The sequence below is a fragment of the Gobio gobio genome, assembly GCF_949357685.1.
Source record: "Gobio gobio genome assembly, chromosome: 21".
NCBI classification, from domain to species: domain Eukaryota; kingdom Metazoa; phylum Chordata; class Actinopteri; order Cypriniformes; family Gobionidae; genus Gobio; species Gobio gobio.
In genome coordinates this window covers 23,830,785-23,849,920 of record NC_137117.1, presented here as the reverse complement: position 1 = coordinate 23,849,920, position 19,136 = coordinate 23,830,785, and the positions used below count along the sequence as shown (strand labels likewise).

Below are 19,136 nucleotides of genomic sequence, written 5' to 3'. Positions count from 1 at the left end.
CTGAAGTATCAGGGCTCGAAATTAACGCTTGTCCGCTTGTCCGGGACAAGTGGATTTTTTGAAGGGGCAAGTGAAAAATAATTTTACTTGCCCGACGGACAAGTATCCTGAGTAAAACGTAAAAACAAAAAATAACTAGGGAATCACCAAAGTGCAATAATGATTCTGCATTCAGATAGGCTGCGTTCACACTGCAGGCTGAAACGACCCAATTCCGATTTTTTTGCCCTTATGCGACCTGTATCTGATCTTTTCATGACAGTCTGAACGACACAGATCCGATCTTTTCAAATGCGACCCAGGCCACTTGGGTATGTGGTCCAAATCCGATACATATCCGATCTTTTGAAATGCGTCTTCAGTCTGAACTGCCAGGTCACATGTATCCGACCCGCACGTCGTTGATACGCGACAAACGTCATCATTGTAACTCCCGTTCCTTACTCCAGTCCAGTGGTGGCGGTAATGCACAAGAAATAGTTGCTAACCGCCAATAAAAGAAGAAGTACGCACCTGTCGCTAGCCAATACACTCCAACTCCAACGCGTTTCTGCACTGTTATGGGCCGCTGCAGACGTGTCTCTTCCCGTGACAAAGTTAGTTGAAGGCGCTCGCAAACATAATTGAAGGTGGATCTGGTCATTCTGAAGTTACTGACGAATTCGGTATCAGTAAAGCCACTCACATCAGTATCCCACCACTCCTGTTACTGAATGATTCAACGTTTAAATGAATCGGTTGAATCAAAGATTCAATTACCTATTTGTAAACGACCGCCTAATTCTTGAATGAATCAGCCGTTTGAACGAATCAACTCAATGACTCGCTCATTAAGACGGTCACATGCTGCCACCTACTGGTGGTTTAGTTTCATCTTTCCAACATTTCTTATTTGTATATTCATAAATATTTAAAATAATCAAATTTTTCAGTGTAAATGATTTAATTTGATTGGTAACAGCCTACAGTGTCTTATTCTAATTTAATTTATAGATCAAATTTAAGAATATAAAAGGAAAGCTGAAGCATAGCCTATATTTAATAAGATTATGGAAAAATGCCCTTTATAAAAGGGTAAAAATATCACAAATATGCATATTTAATATGTCAAAGCTGATTGAATACTGGTGAGAATATTGCTTCAGAATAGATTATATTTACAAAAAAAATCCGGACAAGTAAATGTTTTACTCGGACAAGTGAATGACAGATTTACTTGTCCGAAGGACAAGCGTGTGAACAGGCTTAATGTCGAGCCCTGAGAACCTAGGAATACCATGGTACTGAAGTATAGTAACTATACAGTCCTATAGTATAAATCAAAGTACCACAATATTTCCATCATATACCACCAAACTGTGCATTTCTGGAATTCATTTAGCCTATTCACCCCAAACAGCAAACAAAAAAAATATATCATAATTTTCGGGTTCTAACAAAATCATTGACCAAAATTGGTCTAATTTATCGCCTGAGAAGACAACCGAGATCACCATGAACAGCATACAAAGTTCAAATAACCTAATTTAAGTACAGAGTAAAAAAAACTCAAGACATCAACGAAAAAAAAATAAAGAAAAAGCAGCCCTCAATTTCCATCAAGAAATTAGTATAATATAGAGAGGCAAAATAAATCCATTAGGTTTAAACACGGACTAGTGAACATGGCAAAGAAAGCATGTTTGCAGTTTGTTTATCAGCCTGTGAGTGTGAGGATGAAAAGGCGGCTGCAATTACAGCACAGAAGGTCATATGTAAACACTTAACTAGCTCTGACTGTTCTCCTGCTGATGGTGGAACCATCATGGCTGCCTGCTGTGAGGGTGTCTGGCTTGTGTGACAGATGTGAAGTAAGGTGTGGTACAACCGGCTTCATTAGGCCTGCATGTGCATAAACATTTAGGAGCTGGTCAGTGTTAAATATAAAGAGCCGGGCTCCTGTTTTTGCGTTTGAGATGAGCTGGACAGGATTGTGTGCAGTGAGGCAGACTAAACAGAGCAGTTTAATTAGTGCCATCACTCAGAAGAGACACATAGAACGTCCTTCAAACACACACTTTGTAGTCTGTGTTTGCCGTTAACCCCCTATTTGGTAGCCTACATAACACTATGCATACATTTTGGTCATTATACATATCAAATCAATGGCTATTCAGACGTGATGGTCAATAATAAATAAAAAACCTTTAAAACATTTTGGTACTACATCAGTCGATATTACAGATTTTATAATGCATCATATCTTTAACAGATATTGGATACTTAAAGAGATAGTTATATACATAGATACCTCATTCGAGCGATCCACGCCATGATCCACGCAGGCACTAATGAGGTATCTATGTATATATCTATGACCCGGCCAAAATTTTGACCTCACACACGGGAAGTGATGGCAGTCTGCAGAGCTGAAGCGTTAGTCTGATATGAGGTGATATATTTGCATAAATACCGCTCGGTTTCTCTCAGAAACCGATCGTTTCGTGTCTTAAGACATCAATGTGTCGTCACGAGCCGCGGGGTTTAATTTGAAGTTGTCTGTCCATGTTTTTTTTACTCTAATAGAATTAGATCCCATCGACAAGCATTATATGAGTGACACACAGCAATGGTTGGAGTCAGTGCTTGAAGTGGAAAAAATAAAGTGCCGGTACTCACCAGAGGGGGCGGGGCTTTGTTGGGGACGTGGTTATGGGGGGATTGTTTAGTCAATAATTCAAGAAGGTCTGTATTTTAAAGCTCTTTCTAACTTGTTTTCAGCCTTAGAACTAACATAGTTCTTGTAATTGTTTAACTATATCATTTATTACAATAAGGGTTTATTTACTACCATGCAGGCCAATGTTAACTTTTTTCTTTCTTTTTTCTAATCAAATAGCAACACAGTTAGAAACTATAGCTACAACATGCGGCTGTTGTCATCGGTAGAAGTAGTATCACTCTCGTCCTCGTCACCACTTGTGACCGCGACCGCGGCACAAGTGCTTTGTATTTTAACCGAGCAGCTATGGTTCCGCGTTTCACACACCCTCTCCGGACCACATTGAGTTGTTGACACTAGGCTTGTTTGAGATGAGCAAAATCTGCACAGAACTGATCACCGGTGATCAGCGCGAGATGCATGCCGGTTAGAAATGTGTCTGAGGGCGGTCCGCCTTGCTCTGATGTCATGCTGACGTATGTCAAAAAATTCTCGCGAGCGAAAGGCAGATGTGTCGGATTCTGCAGTTGAGCGCAGTTGCTCTCCACCGACTGCGCTGAGCAAAAGCATGATGGGAAACGACTTGCCGATGACACAGCTTAATGCTTATTGGTTTAAACAACCGTGATGAATGGTTCTTTTTTAAAATGTTTGATTTTAAAACTCTGATATATCATGTTTTTATGTTTGAATATTCCCAAACTCTCGGACAGTGCGATCTCTCTGTGGGTTATGATTGTTGTCATATATAAAAAAGTATATAAAACGTTTTTATATACTTTTTTATATATATGACAAAGTTTTTATTAAAAACTAGTATGTAATTAAAGTAAAAATGATTGATAAACACGTCTTTCGAATGGAAATAAATAAAAACTTTGGTGTCTTGTTCATCATATTTATTTTCATATAAAAGCAAAAGAACTTAAATTGCATCCAGTTCATCAGCAACAAAGCGCACGAGTGTGAATCCCGCGACATTCGCCTTTGATCTCGCAGCCTCTGATCCACTACGAGAAGAGAGAACTGTCTGTCTTGCCTGCACTTTTTTCACTCCTCTCCTCACTGCAGCCGCATAGTCTCGGCTGAATTTCAGGCGAGGCGCATCTCAAACAAGCCTACTGACAGCGGCAAAAGCGACGCATGCGCTTTTCACTTGTAAAACTCAAGGGTGTATGGGTAATGTAGTTTCTGCTCGCAAATGAGCGTACCGGTACGCTAAAAGCACGTTCTGGGCGCACGGAAAGGTGGCGGTACGCTCAAGAGCTATGTTTGGAAGTGGCGGTACTGAGTACCGGCGCGTACCGGCCCACTTAAAGCACTGGTTGGAGTTAAAAATCTTCATTTGTGTTCTACTGAAGAAACGAAGACACCTACATCTTGGATGCCTTAGGGATAAGCAGAAAAACATCAAATTTTTGTTTTTGGGTGAACTATCCCTTTAATATATGCAGTCATCTAATGCTCACTAAAATGTAATCTATAAAAACACAATTTAATTTTATAAGTAATATTGTATTAATTAATTTCATTAATTACCTTTAACAACTAAGGTTAAATGTAATCTTTGGCAAATCTCAAAATTAATATCCATTTTTCTTACTGGACATTATAATGTTGTGAAGTCTAAATTTGCTAGTTGCACCTAAAACTATTTTTTTATTTAGAATTTTGGCAAAACAAACAAACATCAAAATACATAACATATAGAATTGTAATACTATCCATTAATTTTTTTTATTGGTCATAATTATTGGCTTATCAGTATTGGCTATAATTCACCCTTCGCCGTTAGTTTGATTGACAGGCGATCTGACCAATCACATCGCCACATCTGCCGTTTTGTCCGACAAAGCAGTCAGGAAAGTTAGTAGATTAACGTTGGTGGACTTGAACTTAAAAAACGGTGTGTACTGACGTCTTTCCACGGTTGAAACAACACTTCTTTTAGTGTTCATTCATGTTAATTTGAGGCTTATCAATGAACTAGAAAGAGGAGATGATCGGTTCACGGGCAGCTTTAACTGAGGCGCTACAGCAATCACGATACATTAAAGAGCCACAAAACTGTATTTGTTGTTTAAATTTCTATTAAAAAAATGCCAATTTTAAAGTTGAGACTTTGTTTCATATCAAAAGTAACTTGCACTGTCCTGAAGTTAACAGTTGGATGTGCCAAAACTTTCTTCAGTTAAACAAAGACAAAACTGAAATCATTACATTAGGAAACAAAGATGAAATTCTCAAGGTTGAGGCTAAAGGTCTAAAATCAAAAAATCAAGTCAGGAATCTTGGTGTGATTTTGGAGTCAGACCTGAGTTTCAGTAGTCATGTCAAAGCAATAACTAAATCAGCTTACTATCATCTGAAAAATATTGCAAGAATTAGAAGCTTTATTTCCAGGCAAGACTTAGAGAAACTCGTTCATGCTTTTATCACCAGCAGGTTGGACTATTGTAATGGTCTTCTCACTGGCGTTCCCAAAAAGACCATTAGACAGCTGCAGCTCATACAGAACGCTGCTGCCAGGATTCTTAGCAGAACCAGAAAATATGACCATATCACACCAGTCCTCAGATCTTTACACTGGCTTCCAGTTACATTTAGGATAGATTTTAAAGTACTATTACTTGTATATAAATCACTCAATGACCTAGGACCTCAATACATTGCAGATATGCTGATTAAATACAAACAGATCACTCAGATCATCAGGATCAAGTCACTTAGAAATACCAAGGGTTCACTCAAAGCAAGGAGAGTCTGCTTTTAGCTATTATGCCAGCCGTAGCTGGAACCAGCTTCCTGAACAGATCAGATGTGCTCCAACAGTAGCCACTTTCAAATCCAGACTCAAAACACATCTGTTTAGCTGTGCATTTACTGAATGAGCTATGCCACTGTACGTCTGACTGATTGCACCTTATCTTATGCATTTACTGAATGAGCGGAGTGCTTTGTCCGAACTGCTTGCACTTTAATTATGCGTTTCAATTTAACCCCGTTTTATTTTTAGTTTTTAATTATACTTTTTATTTTTTATTATTTTTTATTTTGTTAAGGCTGTCTGGGTGGAAGAGGTTGAGAGACGGGGGAGCGATAAATCGAAATCCCTCCAGTGCGAGGACGATCCGTTTAGATCTGCTCTGACGGATAGATCTGTATAGCCTTGGTGGTAAGAGGAAGGACCGTGTAGATCCGCTCTGACGGTCGAACAAAGTAGAGATATAGCCCTGGTGTTCCTGTCCAGGAAGATTTGTCTGTAAGGGTAATGTTTAAATGCACAGTTACCTGACAAATATTTTTTGAGTACTCCCTCCGGTGCGAGGAAGACCCGTTTAGATCTGCTCTGGCGGGTAAAACATCTAGAGAACGCCCTCAAGTTAGGCCAAGAAGATTTGTCTGTAAGGGTACTGTCTAAACGCACAGTTACCTGACAAATATTTTTAAAGTAAACCTGACTCTCCATTTTCTTCCACCCCAGATAGGGGATTTCATCTTTATTTTTTATTTCCTTTTAATTCCTATTATAACTGTAAAACTATATATATTTTTATTTTTTTCCCGCTTATGACTATTTTAACTTAATTTCTATGTAAAGCACTTTGAATTGCCACTGTGTATGAAATGTGCTATACAAATAAACTTGCCTTGCCTTGCCATGGCGAAGGAACAAAATTTCTATTGTTATTCATTTTGCAATATCATGTATATCTCAGTATGTAAATATATATGCACAGCACTATTGACACTTTAGAGTGACGAAATGGATGAACGACACAATGAAGAAGAGCAGGACGTGTTTGATGTTTAAAAGAGTTATTAAGCACAATAAGTCATGATGAAGAACACTGTTAAAGTGCGTGCATGGAAAGCTGCATCTCAATCACTAATTTGAGACATGCTTGATGTTAAAAAGAGTTATTAAGCACAATAAACTGTGAAAAAGAACTCAATGCGGTGCTCACGCTGACTGACACACAGCTGAAGCATCTCTCTGACAGCATGCGAATGCAAATTCAGTTCTCTTTCACATCTTATTGCACTTGAATGGTCAAATATACACACAATTACGTCAAAATGCCCATCATGTGGAGTATTCATGTAAACACAATTGGGTATGTCTCAAGTAAAAGTAAAAAGTTGAGTGTGTACTGTATAATGGATCCATGCGTTAGGTCAGACAAATAAACCTGCTGCTCTCTGTCATTAATGTTAAAAGAGAAAACAACTTTTGACACTGCTTTTGGCAATCACTTTTGTAGCTTTAATAAGAATACATTCAATTTAGTTCATACAGTGTGACGACTATGCTGTATTTTATTTTACATTTGATTATTCAATTACTGTACTATTTCTAACTACATGTTAAATAAACTGTAGCTAAAAAACTTGATTTGTTTCATTCAAATTCGTTTAGTTTTCATATTTATCCTTATTACGTTATATTGTGTTTGTAATTTGCTTCTTTGTTCTTACTTTAAATTATAAAGATAAAACAAAATAACTATCGTCATTGTGAAATAAAATGTTGGTCATATAGCACATCGCTGGATGGTTCTTCCTTTCAAAAACGACTAGGTGGAGCCTTGTTGACAAAAAAAAAAAAAAAAAAAAAAAAAAACAGTAAGTACCTGAGATTTTATCTAGGGCTGGTTTCGGTTTATAACGTTGCAAAACAAGCCATAGCCAAAATATTTCAGCATTGCCATGATAACGCTAATCATATCTTATCTATATGTCATGATGTCATATCATGCCATTCACGTCTAAGGCAGATAAACCAGTTTACTCACAGATATCAGCGGCTTCATCAGAGCCGTCGGGACAGTCTTTCTCTCCATCACAGCGCCAGCCTTTGGAGATGCAGGTTACCTGGTCATTACAAACAAACTGCTTCGGACTGCATGTCTTTGGAGCTGGAACAGAGAAATAAATTGCAAGCATTAAATACACCTCTCAGACCAATTATTCTAACAATTTTTGGTCATTTTGAGTGTCTCACATACCACTTGAATCAGTTTTTGAGTAAATACTACGTAAAATAGGATGACTTGTTAATCCACAATGACAATAAAATCATTAAAATAATAGTGGTAATAAACCGTTTTATATATTTATTTTATTTTAAATACTTATTAATATAAATATATTACTTCAACAATCAAAAGCAGATGTTTGAAAATTGCAAAATAGAAACATTTTCACAAGTGACCTCAGACTTTTGGACCCTACTATGTATAAAATGAGCAAACAGCAGTCATCATCCAGTATCTTGTCTAGATATCAGCCACTGAACAACCCATATGGTCAACCACTAAATGCTTCAGAAATAATAAGTCAATTTTTTGTTGAGGGGAACATCTAGATGTACCACTCATGAATTAAGCCAATGTGACGGGACAAAACTTTTAGAAGAAAACCCTTGTGGATGTGGTTGTAGGCTTTGCTGAAAGTACCATTCCTAATGCCAAAGATAGCTGGTTCAACACAGAACGCAGCAGGGTCGTGCCAAGTTCACAACTGTGCTGCTTTATATTCCAAGAAAACTCATTCTGCTGTAATATTAACCCACTTATTTCAGCATAGGTGCTTTTTATATTTGTTTATTTCCTAAATGCTGCCCACAAACAGTGGTTTAGGCTACTTTGGCTCCTGAGAGATGTTTTTTTCTCGACGTGTGGACAGAGGTCTTTTCATTGCGGTGATAGGGAGAAGTAGGCCTATGCATCAGTTCTGTCTAACCCCGGAGAGAGCTCGACAATCAGAAGAGTATTTTTGCACAGTCAGTCTGATGAGACTGTTGAGGTTAACCGCAGAATCATCTCAGGACTATGGGTAATCTGGCCCTGCCCCACTGCTGACACTGGTCCACTCAGCAAGAAGTCAGAGATCCTCTGCAAAACCGCTGCTGTATTTAAACCATTCTTAGTCTGTCAGTCCCACAGTAAAACACTGCAGCTCCAATACCTCCAGTGGGTGCGGCCCACTTGCATATACAACTGACCACAGGCCTTTTCCAAATACAATTTGCAGACAAAACCGCTTTAAGAACAATCATCCTTACAAGCCTTCCATGCATTTCAAGCTAGAGCTGGGCGAATAATATAATATAATTAATATAATTAATATAATATAATATAATATAATATAATATAATATAATATAATATAATATAATATAATATAATATAATATAATATAATATAATATAATATAATATAATATAATATAATATAATATAATATAATATAATATAATTAGTGCTGTCAGTTAAACGCGTTATTAACGACGTTAACGCAAACCTATTTTAACGGCGTCAATTTTTTTATCGCGAGATTAACGTTCTTTTTGGTCTAACAAACTTTGTAGTTTTTTCACATGCTGTTGCAGCAACTAGTAACGTTAGAAAAACTACAACACCACTCCGGATGTAGCTAGACCGGAAACAAAACATCAGGCACGCTGCGGCTGCCCACACTTGCTTGGGCCATTAAAAGAGTAGACGTGGATGGCAAGCGTGAGACGCCGAAATGAGAAACGTATTATGCCATGGTTTAACTCAGGGGTCTTCAACTAAAAGTGCTTGTCTTGAGCGCTGCTTTCTGCTCTGATGGTGCATTCACACCGGACGCGAATGAAGCGTTTTGCGCGAGTGATTTAAGTCAATGCAAAGACGCAAATAGACATTCTGCGGCGCGAATTAAGCGGCGTGCATGTCGCGTCATTCGCGTCCGGTGCATGCTTGACCGCGCGTCTGGGTCTGAACGCAACAGTGAGCATTGCAACGTTAACTGTTTCATTAGCCTACGTCAAAAGGCTTCGCGGTCCGGATTTGGACCGGAGTCCGCTAGTTGGCGACCCCTGGTTTAACTGCACTATAGGCGGAGTCCTAGTTTACCTTGCATGTGCACTTTGTAATTTTATTTTGTATCACCCTGTTTTGATCCCTTAGAAAGGGCTGTTGAAGGGGCTGTTTGTGCAACAAAGTATTTTTTTTCACCCTTTTATTGATGGACAGTGTTACATTGTGTGAGCGATTATTTGCTCCAAGTGTGAATGACTGCTTCAAGTGAGAATGTTGGTGTGAAATCGAACACTACAGTATGCCAATGTTGTTTTCAATAAAACAAACATTTGAACAAATCAAGCCGATCCACTTTTCTATGTTGATAAGAGCATTAAAATAAGAAAAAATAATGGGACAAAAAGAAATCAAGGGACATTTAGAATAAATAAAAATGTGCGATTAATTGTGATTAATTGTGAGTTAACTATGGCATTAATGCGATTAATCGCGATTAAATATTTTAATCGTTTGACAGCACTAAATATAATATAATATAATATAATATAATTAATATAATATAATATAATATAATATAATATAATATAATATAATATAATATAATATAATATAATATAATATAATATAATATAATATAATATAATATAATATAATATAATATAATATAATATAATATAATTAATATAATATAATATAATATAATATAATATAATATAATATAATATAATAATATATAACATAATATAATATAATATATAATATATAATATAATATAATTCATATAATATTGAATTTGCTCTGAAAATCTCTGATTCAGAGTAACCATCTCTTCAAATAATTTGTATTTATATGCACCAATATATCAATACACAGAGGAACATATAAGTAGGTAACCCTCAGTGTTTATTACTAAAACATTTTAACACTTTATGAGGGACTTCTGGGAAAACGTAAATTTTTTCAACTGCAGAATCCGACACATCTGCCTTTCGCTCGCGAGAGTTTTTTGACATACGTCAGCATGACATTTTAAAATGACTTCTCAAAATAGTAGAATTTTAAATAGTTGAATTTTATTTTTGAATTGATTTATGAAAAAGACTAATCTAATGACAGTAACATTCACATTCAATGCTGCGTAATTTTAAAATCAACAAAACCATTTTGAAATTTGAATATACTAGGGCTGCACGATATATCGTTTTAGCATGTGCACATCCACGATAGTCACACGGGCCAGCTGCTCCCCGGATCGGAGCGCATGTAATATGCGGATTAATTGCAAAGTTTAACCATCATAGAGCAAATGTTTATCATTTGCATGTGCTTTTAATCCTTACAGTTTAAGCATCAAATGCAAGAGGACTGGAACTCACACTGTTTTCTGTGCGTGTACACCGAGACACGCAAACAGCACGTGAACACCGAATTCAGTTCTCTTTTTCTTTCTTTTGAGCTTGAATGGACATGTGCATGCAAAATTAAATCAAAATGCCTGTCTCGGCAAGTATCCTCACAAACACAGTCAGTTATGTGTTGTAAACAATTGAGAAAGAAAACGGATGCGTCTCATTACATTATATCAGTGCATTCGTCTTAAAGTGACAGCAGCCTAATATACCTGCATCTGTTTGTGTCAACAATGTTAATAAAACAACAAAAGAGAATATCACTTGTAGCTTTAACAAAGATAGATTGTATTATACAGTAAATACAGTGTTATTTTACAGTGTTATTTGATTATTAGCACTGCTTGTTTAATTTGTATCTTTGTTATATTGTATTTATCTATGCTTGTAATTTGTTTATTTTTTATGCAGATGCACTCCCCATAAAAATCATCCTAGGAGGAATTTTTTTTTTTTTTCAAATATGGTGAAATTGTTTTCCTATCACACTATATAAAAATCACAGAAAAACAAAATATTGAAATGTCAATTTTTCCTCAATATCATGCAGCCCTAGTACACACTATATCAAATCTATTTTAAGCAGAGAGCTCCAAACACAAATGACAAGCCAGACCCACATCAAGATGTTGGGTCTGGGAACACACCATTGGCAGGGCTCAATCTGAGGGGCGGGATAAACGGTTGTCTTTCAAATTCCCTCTGCACGCAATAGGAGAGCGCTACAACCAACCAGAGCAACGAAGAAGGTGAAGCGGAGCTAGTTGATAGATTAAATTTTCGCTGTATCCGGTCGGCAAAACTCCGAACACATCTTCCTTTCTTTTACGAATGACTTCAGTGCCGTTCTTTGTTCTTTTCTCAAAGAAAAGCTTAACTCCAAGTCTCACAGAGTCACTGCTAAAGCCGATTCGAAAGACCGCTGTTCACCAACTTATTTTTTTATGAGTAGCACATGGAACCGCGGCAACTCTGCCGTCATTATGTTAAGCCCGCCCACCGACTCTACACGATGTGATTGGCCTGACCAAAGTTTGTTTTTTCCAGCTCGCAAGCCAGCAGAGAGTTGCTAGACTACCCTGGCTGCAAATCTAGATTTCTAGGCTAGGACATCATGGCATATGGGCATACTTTTTGATTTTGATTGGTCAATGTTTTACTAAAACGGTGCAATGAATGTAGCATTATACACTACATCTCAAGTAGCAGTTGAGTACAGAAGAGAAAAGACGTAATTATCTGATTGTGATTCTCTGCAGGACCTTCCTAACACATAATTCTCTGCACACTTGGCAGGAGGAAAGGTGTTTTGGGAAACGGAACCAAGAGAAAAGCTGCAAAGGGGGAGAAGATGTGACTGCAATCATAAGAGAGAAGAGGGATGTGCATAGTATCAGTCACGTTACATTTTTTAAAGTGCTGAGAAAGCTGGACCATTGCCTTCATTTTCAGACCATCACTTCTCAAACTGTCTGTCAACAGCTGTTTGGTGTAAGACGATATCCCCATGGACATTAGAGAAGAGTGACAAAGTGGGTGCACTTTTAAAGAGAATTAAGCTTTCTAGTCAAATGGGAAAATCTGACCATCCTTGTCTTTAGATTTGTAAAGCAGTTTCCTAAATTAAATGGAAATAACGAATTCAGAATAGAGATATTGACAGAAAATGATACCTCGATAATGGTAATTAGATGATATTTTGCTGTGTGTTTATTGTGTTGGTACCTCTGGCAGGTTTAGGACTGTTAATATTTGCACCGAAATCGCACCCTATACCCTTAAATAGAGCATTATTTGAGGGGACAGCCATTTGTAGTGGTGTCCGAAACCATAGTGGACGTTATTGAGTGTACCGCAATAACGAGTGTACAGCCTTTGTACAAACAATGGCTGTCCGAATTCACTCACTCGTTTTCATTCACTCCTTCAAGTGAACTGTATTAGTGGACTAACGTAGGCAATAGTGAATGAGGGTTTAGGGGGCGACTTCGGATTCAGCCACTGAGTTTCAAAAGATTCATTCAAACGGCTGATCCATTCGGGAACAAATAATTTGAATAGAGTGAATCATTGAATCATTTCAAACGATTCGTTCATTCAGTAATGAAACACCGCAGTGTGTTGCTCAGAAATGCAAAACAGTCCTGTGGCTTTGTTTGGATATATTTTCAATCACAAAAAAGGCAATATTGTGCCTAAAATGTAAGTCACCTAACATTAACACTTATTTTTACTTGCCCTGACAAAACTTTTTACTGGCCCCACCACAAATATATTGATCCAATATACTGTTACACATGCATTGTATTTCTCAACTGTTTATGTTCACTTAAGATCAAATATAATATGTTTACTAGGATACTTATGTCAGTTCAAGGGCAAGTTGAAGTGAAAGAGCTCAATTTGAATGCTATTCAGCGGGTTTCTGAAGACGCACTTCGAATGTGGGCGCACACAAAACTTCATACACACACTATTGAATTAAGATCTCTTTCGCGTTTTCTTGTGCTTGAATATTTAAATTGGCAAGGCAAATGATAAGCTTTCATGATGCAGCACTGGCCCGATCTGATACATAAATGTTATGTATATAACAGTCCCAATCATAGTTATTAATGTTGTTCATTGCTGTTTGAGCTAGAGCCCGACCGATATATCGGTGGGCCGATATATCGGCGGGCCGATATTATTGACCGATATTAGGCTTTTTCCAAACTATCGGTATCGGCATTTACGATGGCCGATAAATGAATATAAAAAAAAAAATAAAAAAAACGACGAAACACCGCTCAAACACATTGAGTGTTGGCGTTTCATAGTTTGTCCACCAGAGGGCGCTCTACAACGTGCCGGGTTGGCAACACCAGCTGATCCAGCTGAGTCATGCTGGTGCCGCAAACATTCACAAGTTTGTAAGTCACGTAAGTTGGCAAGAGACATACATTGCTTGAATAACAATTAAAAGAACATCCCCATCAGTTCTCTTAACTCAAATAACATGACAAAATTTGTAACTGCCAAGTCCAGTTTTGCTGTTACGTTACATGTAAGCCAAGAGAGCTGGTAATTACTTTAGGTTGTTACAGTCGACTGACTAAGTTTAACTCGGACAATGTGACTGAATAAGATGCATTTCTTTAATAGTCAGTTTGATGACAGTTTGACAGCATGAGACGTATCATCTCTCCCCTGCCCGTTATTTTGAAAAAGTATACATATTTCTTAATTATGACTTATCATAGACGCTAACCACAAAGCTAGCTAATGCCATGGCTATCAGTGGGAGACCGCTAACATTAATGCTCCTTGGAAATCACAACAAACTTATTCTGCCTAAATAAAGTAATGATTACTGTATTTATAACTAATATATTTGTAGTTCCGGTCCCTGCATTGTAAATCGTGAGTTAAGCACGTGAGGAGTGAACGAAAGTGTGTTGCAGCATTAACGAGTCACATGATGGATTTACTGCATCATCATCATCAGTAGTAGATTTTAGAAGGCAGGCACCAAATGATGATTGAAAATGGTTTGTTGTAGCTTGATGGATAGAATTAAAAGAGTGCATGTAACGGGATAAGCAAGTTGACATTGTAATTATAAGGTAGCTCATATTTATACTGTATATAGTTTATATTTTGCTGTTGTTGTTATTTATCAGAACTTCTAGAACTTAACTGAAAAAAAATGTTTTCCAGTCTTGCTCAAAGTTATATTTATAAAGCTTACCACATATATTAATACTGGTAACTTTGATTTCTGATATATCGGAATATTGGATTTTTAAATGACCAAATATTTGTATCGGTATCGGCCTTAAAAATCCTTTATCGGTCGGGCTCTAGTTTGAGCTGCATGCGCTGAAGCTAAAGAGCTGAATGAACGCTGGTAAACTGAATAGCTTTGCTAATGGTTTATTTATCTCAACAAAACTATATGAGATTTCTGAGATATTTACACAAAATAAACATAATATTAAAATGTATATCTGCTCAAAATTACACTAATGCACAAGTGATGAAGTGAACTTGACTAAGTTACATGATATTCAGAATGTTTAACTCCTGTTGTGGATGCATTCTTCCCGTCACAATGTGCTGTAGAGCAACCAAACTGAATATTACAACTTTCAATTGCACAAAAAAAGGCTGCAAATGCACAAGGGATCTTGACACACCTAGTTATGAAGGTGTAACACCATTCTGATGCACTTATCCCATAGCAAAGCGCTAAAACAAGGCCGTAACAAAGTATTCACAACATTAATTTTCAGTGGTGTTCTCATTATAATTTTATGTAGCCTATATGACAGACCTGCACTGCACATGGTGCACTTAACTGTATTTACCTTTTCGAAGTGATTCCAATCATATTTTAAGCAATTTAAAACCATCATGGCGAACAGTGCACATCTGAAATGTCTCAGCTGAAGGAAATAATCCATTATTTATTCGCTTTAATATATTGGTCAAATGTTCTTATCGGGTCGATAACGATAACGTAAAAAAAAGAAGAACATATATCAACCAATACTGATATGGTGGTCTATATATTTATCATGCATCCCTAATAGAATTTTTTTTTTGGGGGGGGGGGGGTATTTTCCAATCTGCCGATCGGCATTTCACACAACACAATTCAAGTACAGCTAGATGAAGTACAAAGTATGATCGAAAGAAACATTTAGCGTCAGTCTAGCTCATATAAACAACATACAAAAACAAAAATTGCAAAAAATGCACAAAAGGACACAAGAACGAGTTCTATGAATAACCCCATACAATTTGGCTAAAAGGGGCTCTTCAAAGAAACCTCCTATACCACAAACAAGAAAATACTTTTAACCTTGCTGTGAGTTCTCCTTCAGGACCGATCTCAAGATTCAATAAACACAAGGCAAGTCAACATCCAGGACTTTTTATCCGTTCCCAAACAAGCTTGTAGAACTATGCTTTGTTCCAGTGCACCAGTTAAGCTCTCTTGAGATCCGGTCAGCAGCATTAGGAGGATGACAGATAGAAAGTGCATATAAAACTTTACAAGCCCTGAATAGAAGTTCAGGAGTGGAAGAGGACTGTATAAGAGAGAGCTTCTAAAATATGGTACAGCTGGCAATGGAGACATTAAGATCTAGTAGGTTATATGTATATACACCAATGACCGCCAATTATCTCTAAAGTGTTAATATTGTTAGTTAAATTTAAAATCAAAGCATTTATAAAAAAATTACTAAATACTTAAAAACTGGGAAATACTGGGGGGATAAAAACTAAAATAGCTTATATCATTGAAGCACAAATAAGTCAGGGCTCCATGATTTCCGTGATGCAGAAAACACAGACGGAATCCAGTCATAAAAACAGAATTTACTGTATAAAGGCCTTTTCACACCGGACACGTCATGAAAAAGCGAAGCGGAAAAACGAATATTTTGTGTGCGAATAGTTTGCGTCAAAACCATTCACATCAGCCGCGACACGAATTTGCGACGTCTGTGACGTTTCAGAGCTCCAACATTCCAAAACATTTGTGGCGACAGCTGAGAAAACACGGACACTTCATCATCCAGTGAAGATGAGCTTTTCATTTTATTTAAAAGACAGAAAAAAAGAAGGTTTTGGGTGCACCCAGTCTCAAAGAGCAGAGAGTCTGAAGGGGATGCTAATCTTGTACAGGAGCTAAAACTTTATCATGGCCGGTTCCGCACTTACTTTCAAATGTCCGTGGGACAATTTGAGGAGCTCCTCCAGAGACAGTAGCACACATTCACTTTCCATAGTCACGGACACAAATAGATTTAGAAAAAAAATCTATGAGTTTTAACTCAAAAGGTTAATGTTATCGTTGTCTGTAACCTACAGTGGGCAAACAGCTGTAATCTCATGAGAAATGCGATTCCTGTCAAACGTTAATGTTGATTAAATAGCTAATTACATCAACTGGACATTTTGTGACCTTTGTTTCCATGTTTGTGATTGGTTTAAGCCTTTTCTGTCGCTGCGAGAGTTTTTAAAAATCGACATCAAAAATAAAATAAAATATAAACATCGTTTTTTTGCTGCAGCATATTCGCGTTCGGTGTGGAAGGACTCATTACACAAACAGCTGATCAAAAAATAAAACCATCGCACAAATTATTCGCGTCAAAATCAAGTCCAGTGTGACAGGACCTTAACGCAGAATTTGTAAAATTTTAGATGAATAAAATCAAAAGAAGGTCAGTATACTTAAATAACATTGCGATATGGACTAGCGTCTATGAATATTAAAGCGCAAGAAGACAGAATGAAGAAACTTCACAGAAACTTCAAGATCTTCATGGCAACCTGTCAATTTTGTATTAGATTTTTTTTTAATTAAAAATAAATGAATGTTTAATGCCTTCATAAAATACACAACACAGAATTTCTGTAAATATATATACATTTTAAACATTTCATAGGGCCCTATTATTGTAAACAAATTAATAATGTGTATTCTAGTGCATTTATTTGTGCTGTTGTTTGAAATTTGTAGGGCTGGTTCGAATACCATTTTTTGTGCTTCGAAGCTTCGGTAGTAATCAACATTGAATATTCGAAGCATCGGAGGGAAGGGGCTGAACATATTCTTCTCTCTAATAAAGGCAGGAATCTGGAGAAGCAGCGCGCCTCATGCGGGCAGGGCTTATGTGCTCCGAGAACGGACACTGTAGTGATGCAAAAACACACAGGTCTGTTACGTCCCAGTTTTGATATATTATAGTAGTAAAAATAATTTAGTCAGTTAGAGAAGAGATTAACTACAATTAAAAACTGAACGTGCAGCATGAGCCGAACGAGAGTCAGGTTTCATTCATCACAAGAGCGAGGAACTGAATGACAAGATGATCGCGGAATATTTGGTTTCAAAACTAAATGTAAAAGCGCCTATTTAAGGGAGTTTGTCATTGTACTGCTTGTTGTGTTTTTCTAAAAGAATAATAGGCTAATGAACCCACAATTCAAGCAACCCGCACCCCAAATTGGCAAACCGAAGGAAAACTGCGCACGGCTGCATTCGTTCACAGCCGATCAGTGCACAAGCACTGCAATGTGACGGTGAGGGAAAATTTTATCACCATCACATCCCTAACAGGTAAAAAGGCTAATACTTTTTGATTCTATTATTCTATTTCCCATAATGTCAAACCAACGCAGCTTAACCCAAAATGCAAGCTCAGGCATAAGCTCATGCAGTTGTGCGCTCTAGACAGAGGGAACGGTAAGATGAAGCAAATATATTTATTCATTATAATGAGGTTGGGTTCCTATTCAACTGTTGGATCTGCCCAGAGCCACTCTGGATCTGCTAACGTTTGGTCGTGACATAAAGTAAGTCCTCTCAAACTAGAGCAAGAAATCAACATCATTTTCAGCCGCTCCCTCTGTTCGCTGATTGGACCGGTTAAAATTTGATCAGAGAAAACCAGAGAATATACCACAATCCCAGACGGAGTATTGAAGGAATATGAAAATTGAGCGGAAGTACGTAGGAGGGAAGTACGCATTTATTATTTAAATAAATAAATAATAAAACTAAACAAAAATGAACAAAGTGAAAACTAACAAAAACTAAATAGAAAACAATAATAGCACAAATGACCAAATATTGAGAGATACATTCATCTGTCAGTACTTTTTCTGATATCACAGCGCTCATCCCATTAAAGTGTTAAGTGTTTATAACCATCGACAGCATTAAGCAAGAAGCATTAGAGGACAACTCTACGTTCCTAAAGTCTAAATCTTTCAACCAGACTTGGGCACCTCTCATCACTCAGGCCACCAAATGTACATAAAGCAACAGTAAAAACATTCAGCATCTAAATTTAATGCACGATCACACAGCGGCAGCGAGCAACCGCGAGGAGAGTCTGTGACTCTAATTGGAGGTTTTGGGGTCGTTGGGGGGAACTGAGTACACAGGCAACTTTTCCCACAGAGCTTGCCTTCATTCAAAGCGCACAAATATTTCAGACAGAGATGTGGATTGTTAATTCAGACCCGTTTTTTTCCAAACGCACAGCCAAAATACTGACAAGTTTTTGAAGGTGCAAATCAAGGGGGACTGTTAATCATTTCAGGGCATCTGAGTCTATGGTGGGGAATGAAGAAGGCCTTTATTTGTTCCTCTGGGCCTGCACCCAACAGCAAACATCAGGAGCATCCCAAAAAGGTGCATCGGCCAGGACTCCTTG

At 37.3% G+C, this 19,136-nt stretch overlaps 1 protein-coding gene across 1 annotated transcript in view; it reads right to left on the bottom strand.

Moving 5' to 3' along the window:
* lrp1ab (low density lipoprotein receptor-related protein 1Ab) overlaps nt 1–19,136 on the bottom strand; it is a 131,654-nt gene that overhangs the window by 95,148 nt on the left and 17,370 nt on the right. The window contains exon 2 of the mRNA XM_079803350.1: nt 7,498–7,620. Within this exon, the coding sequence (XP_079659476.1) occupies nt 7,498–7,620 (123 nt within the window). The remainder of the gene's footprint in view (nt 1–7,497; nt 7,621–19,136) is intronic.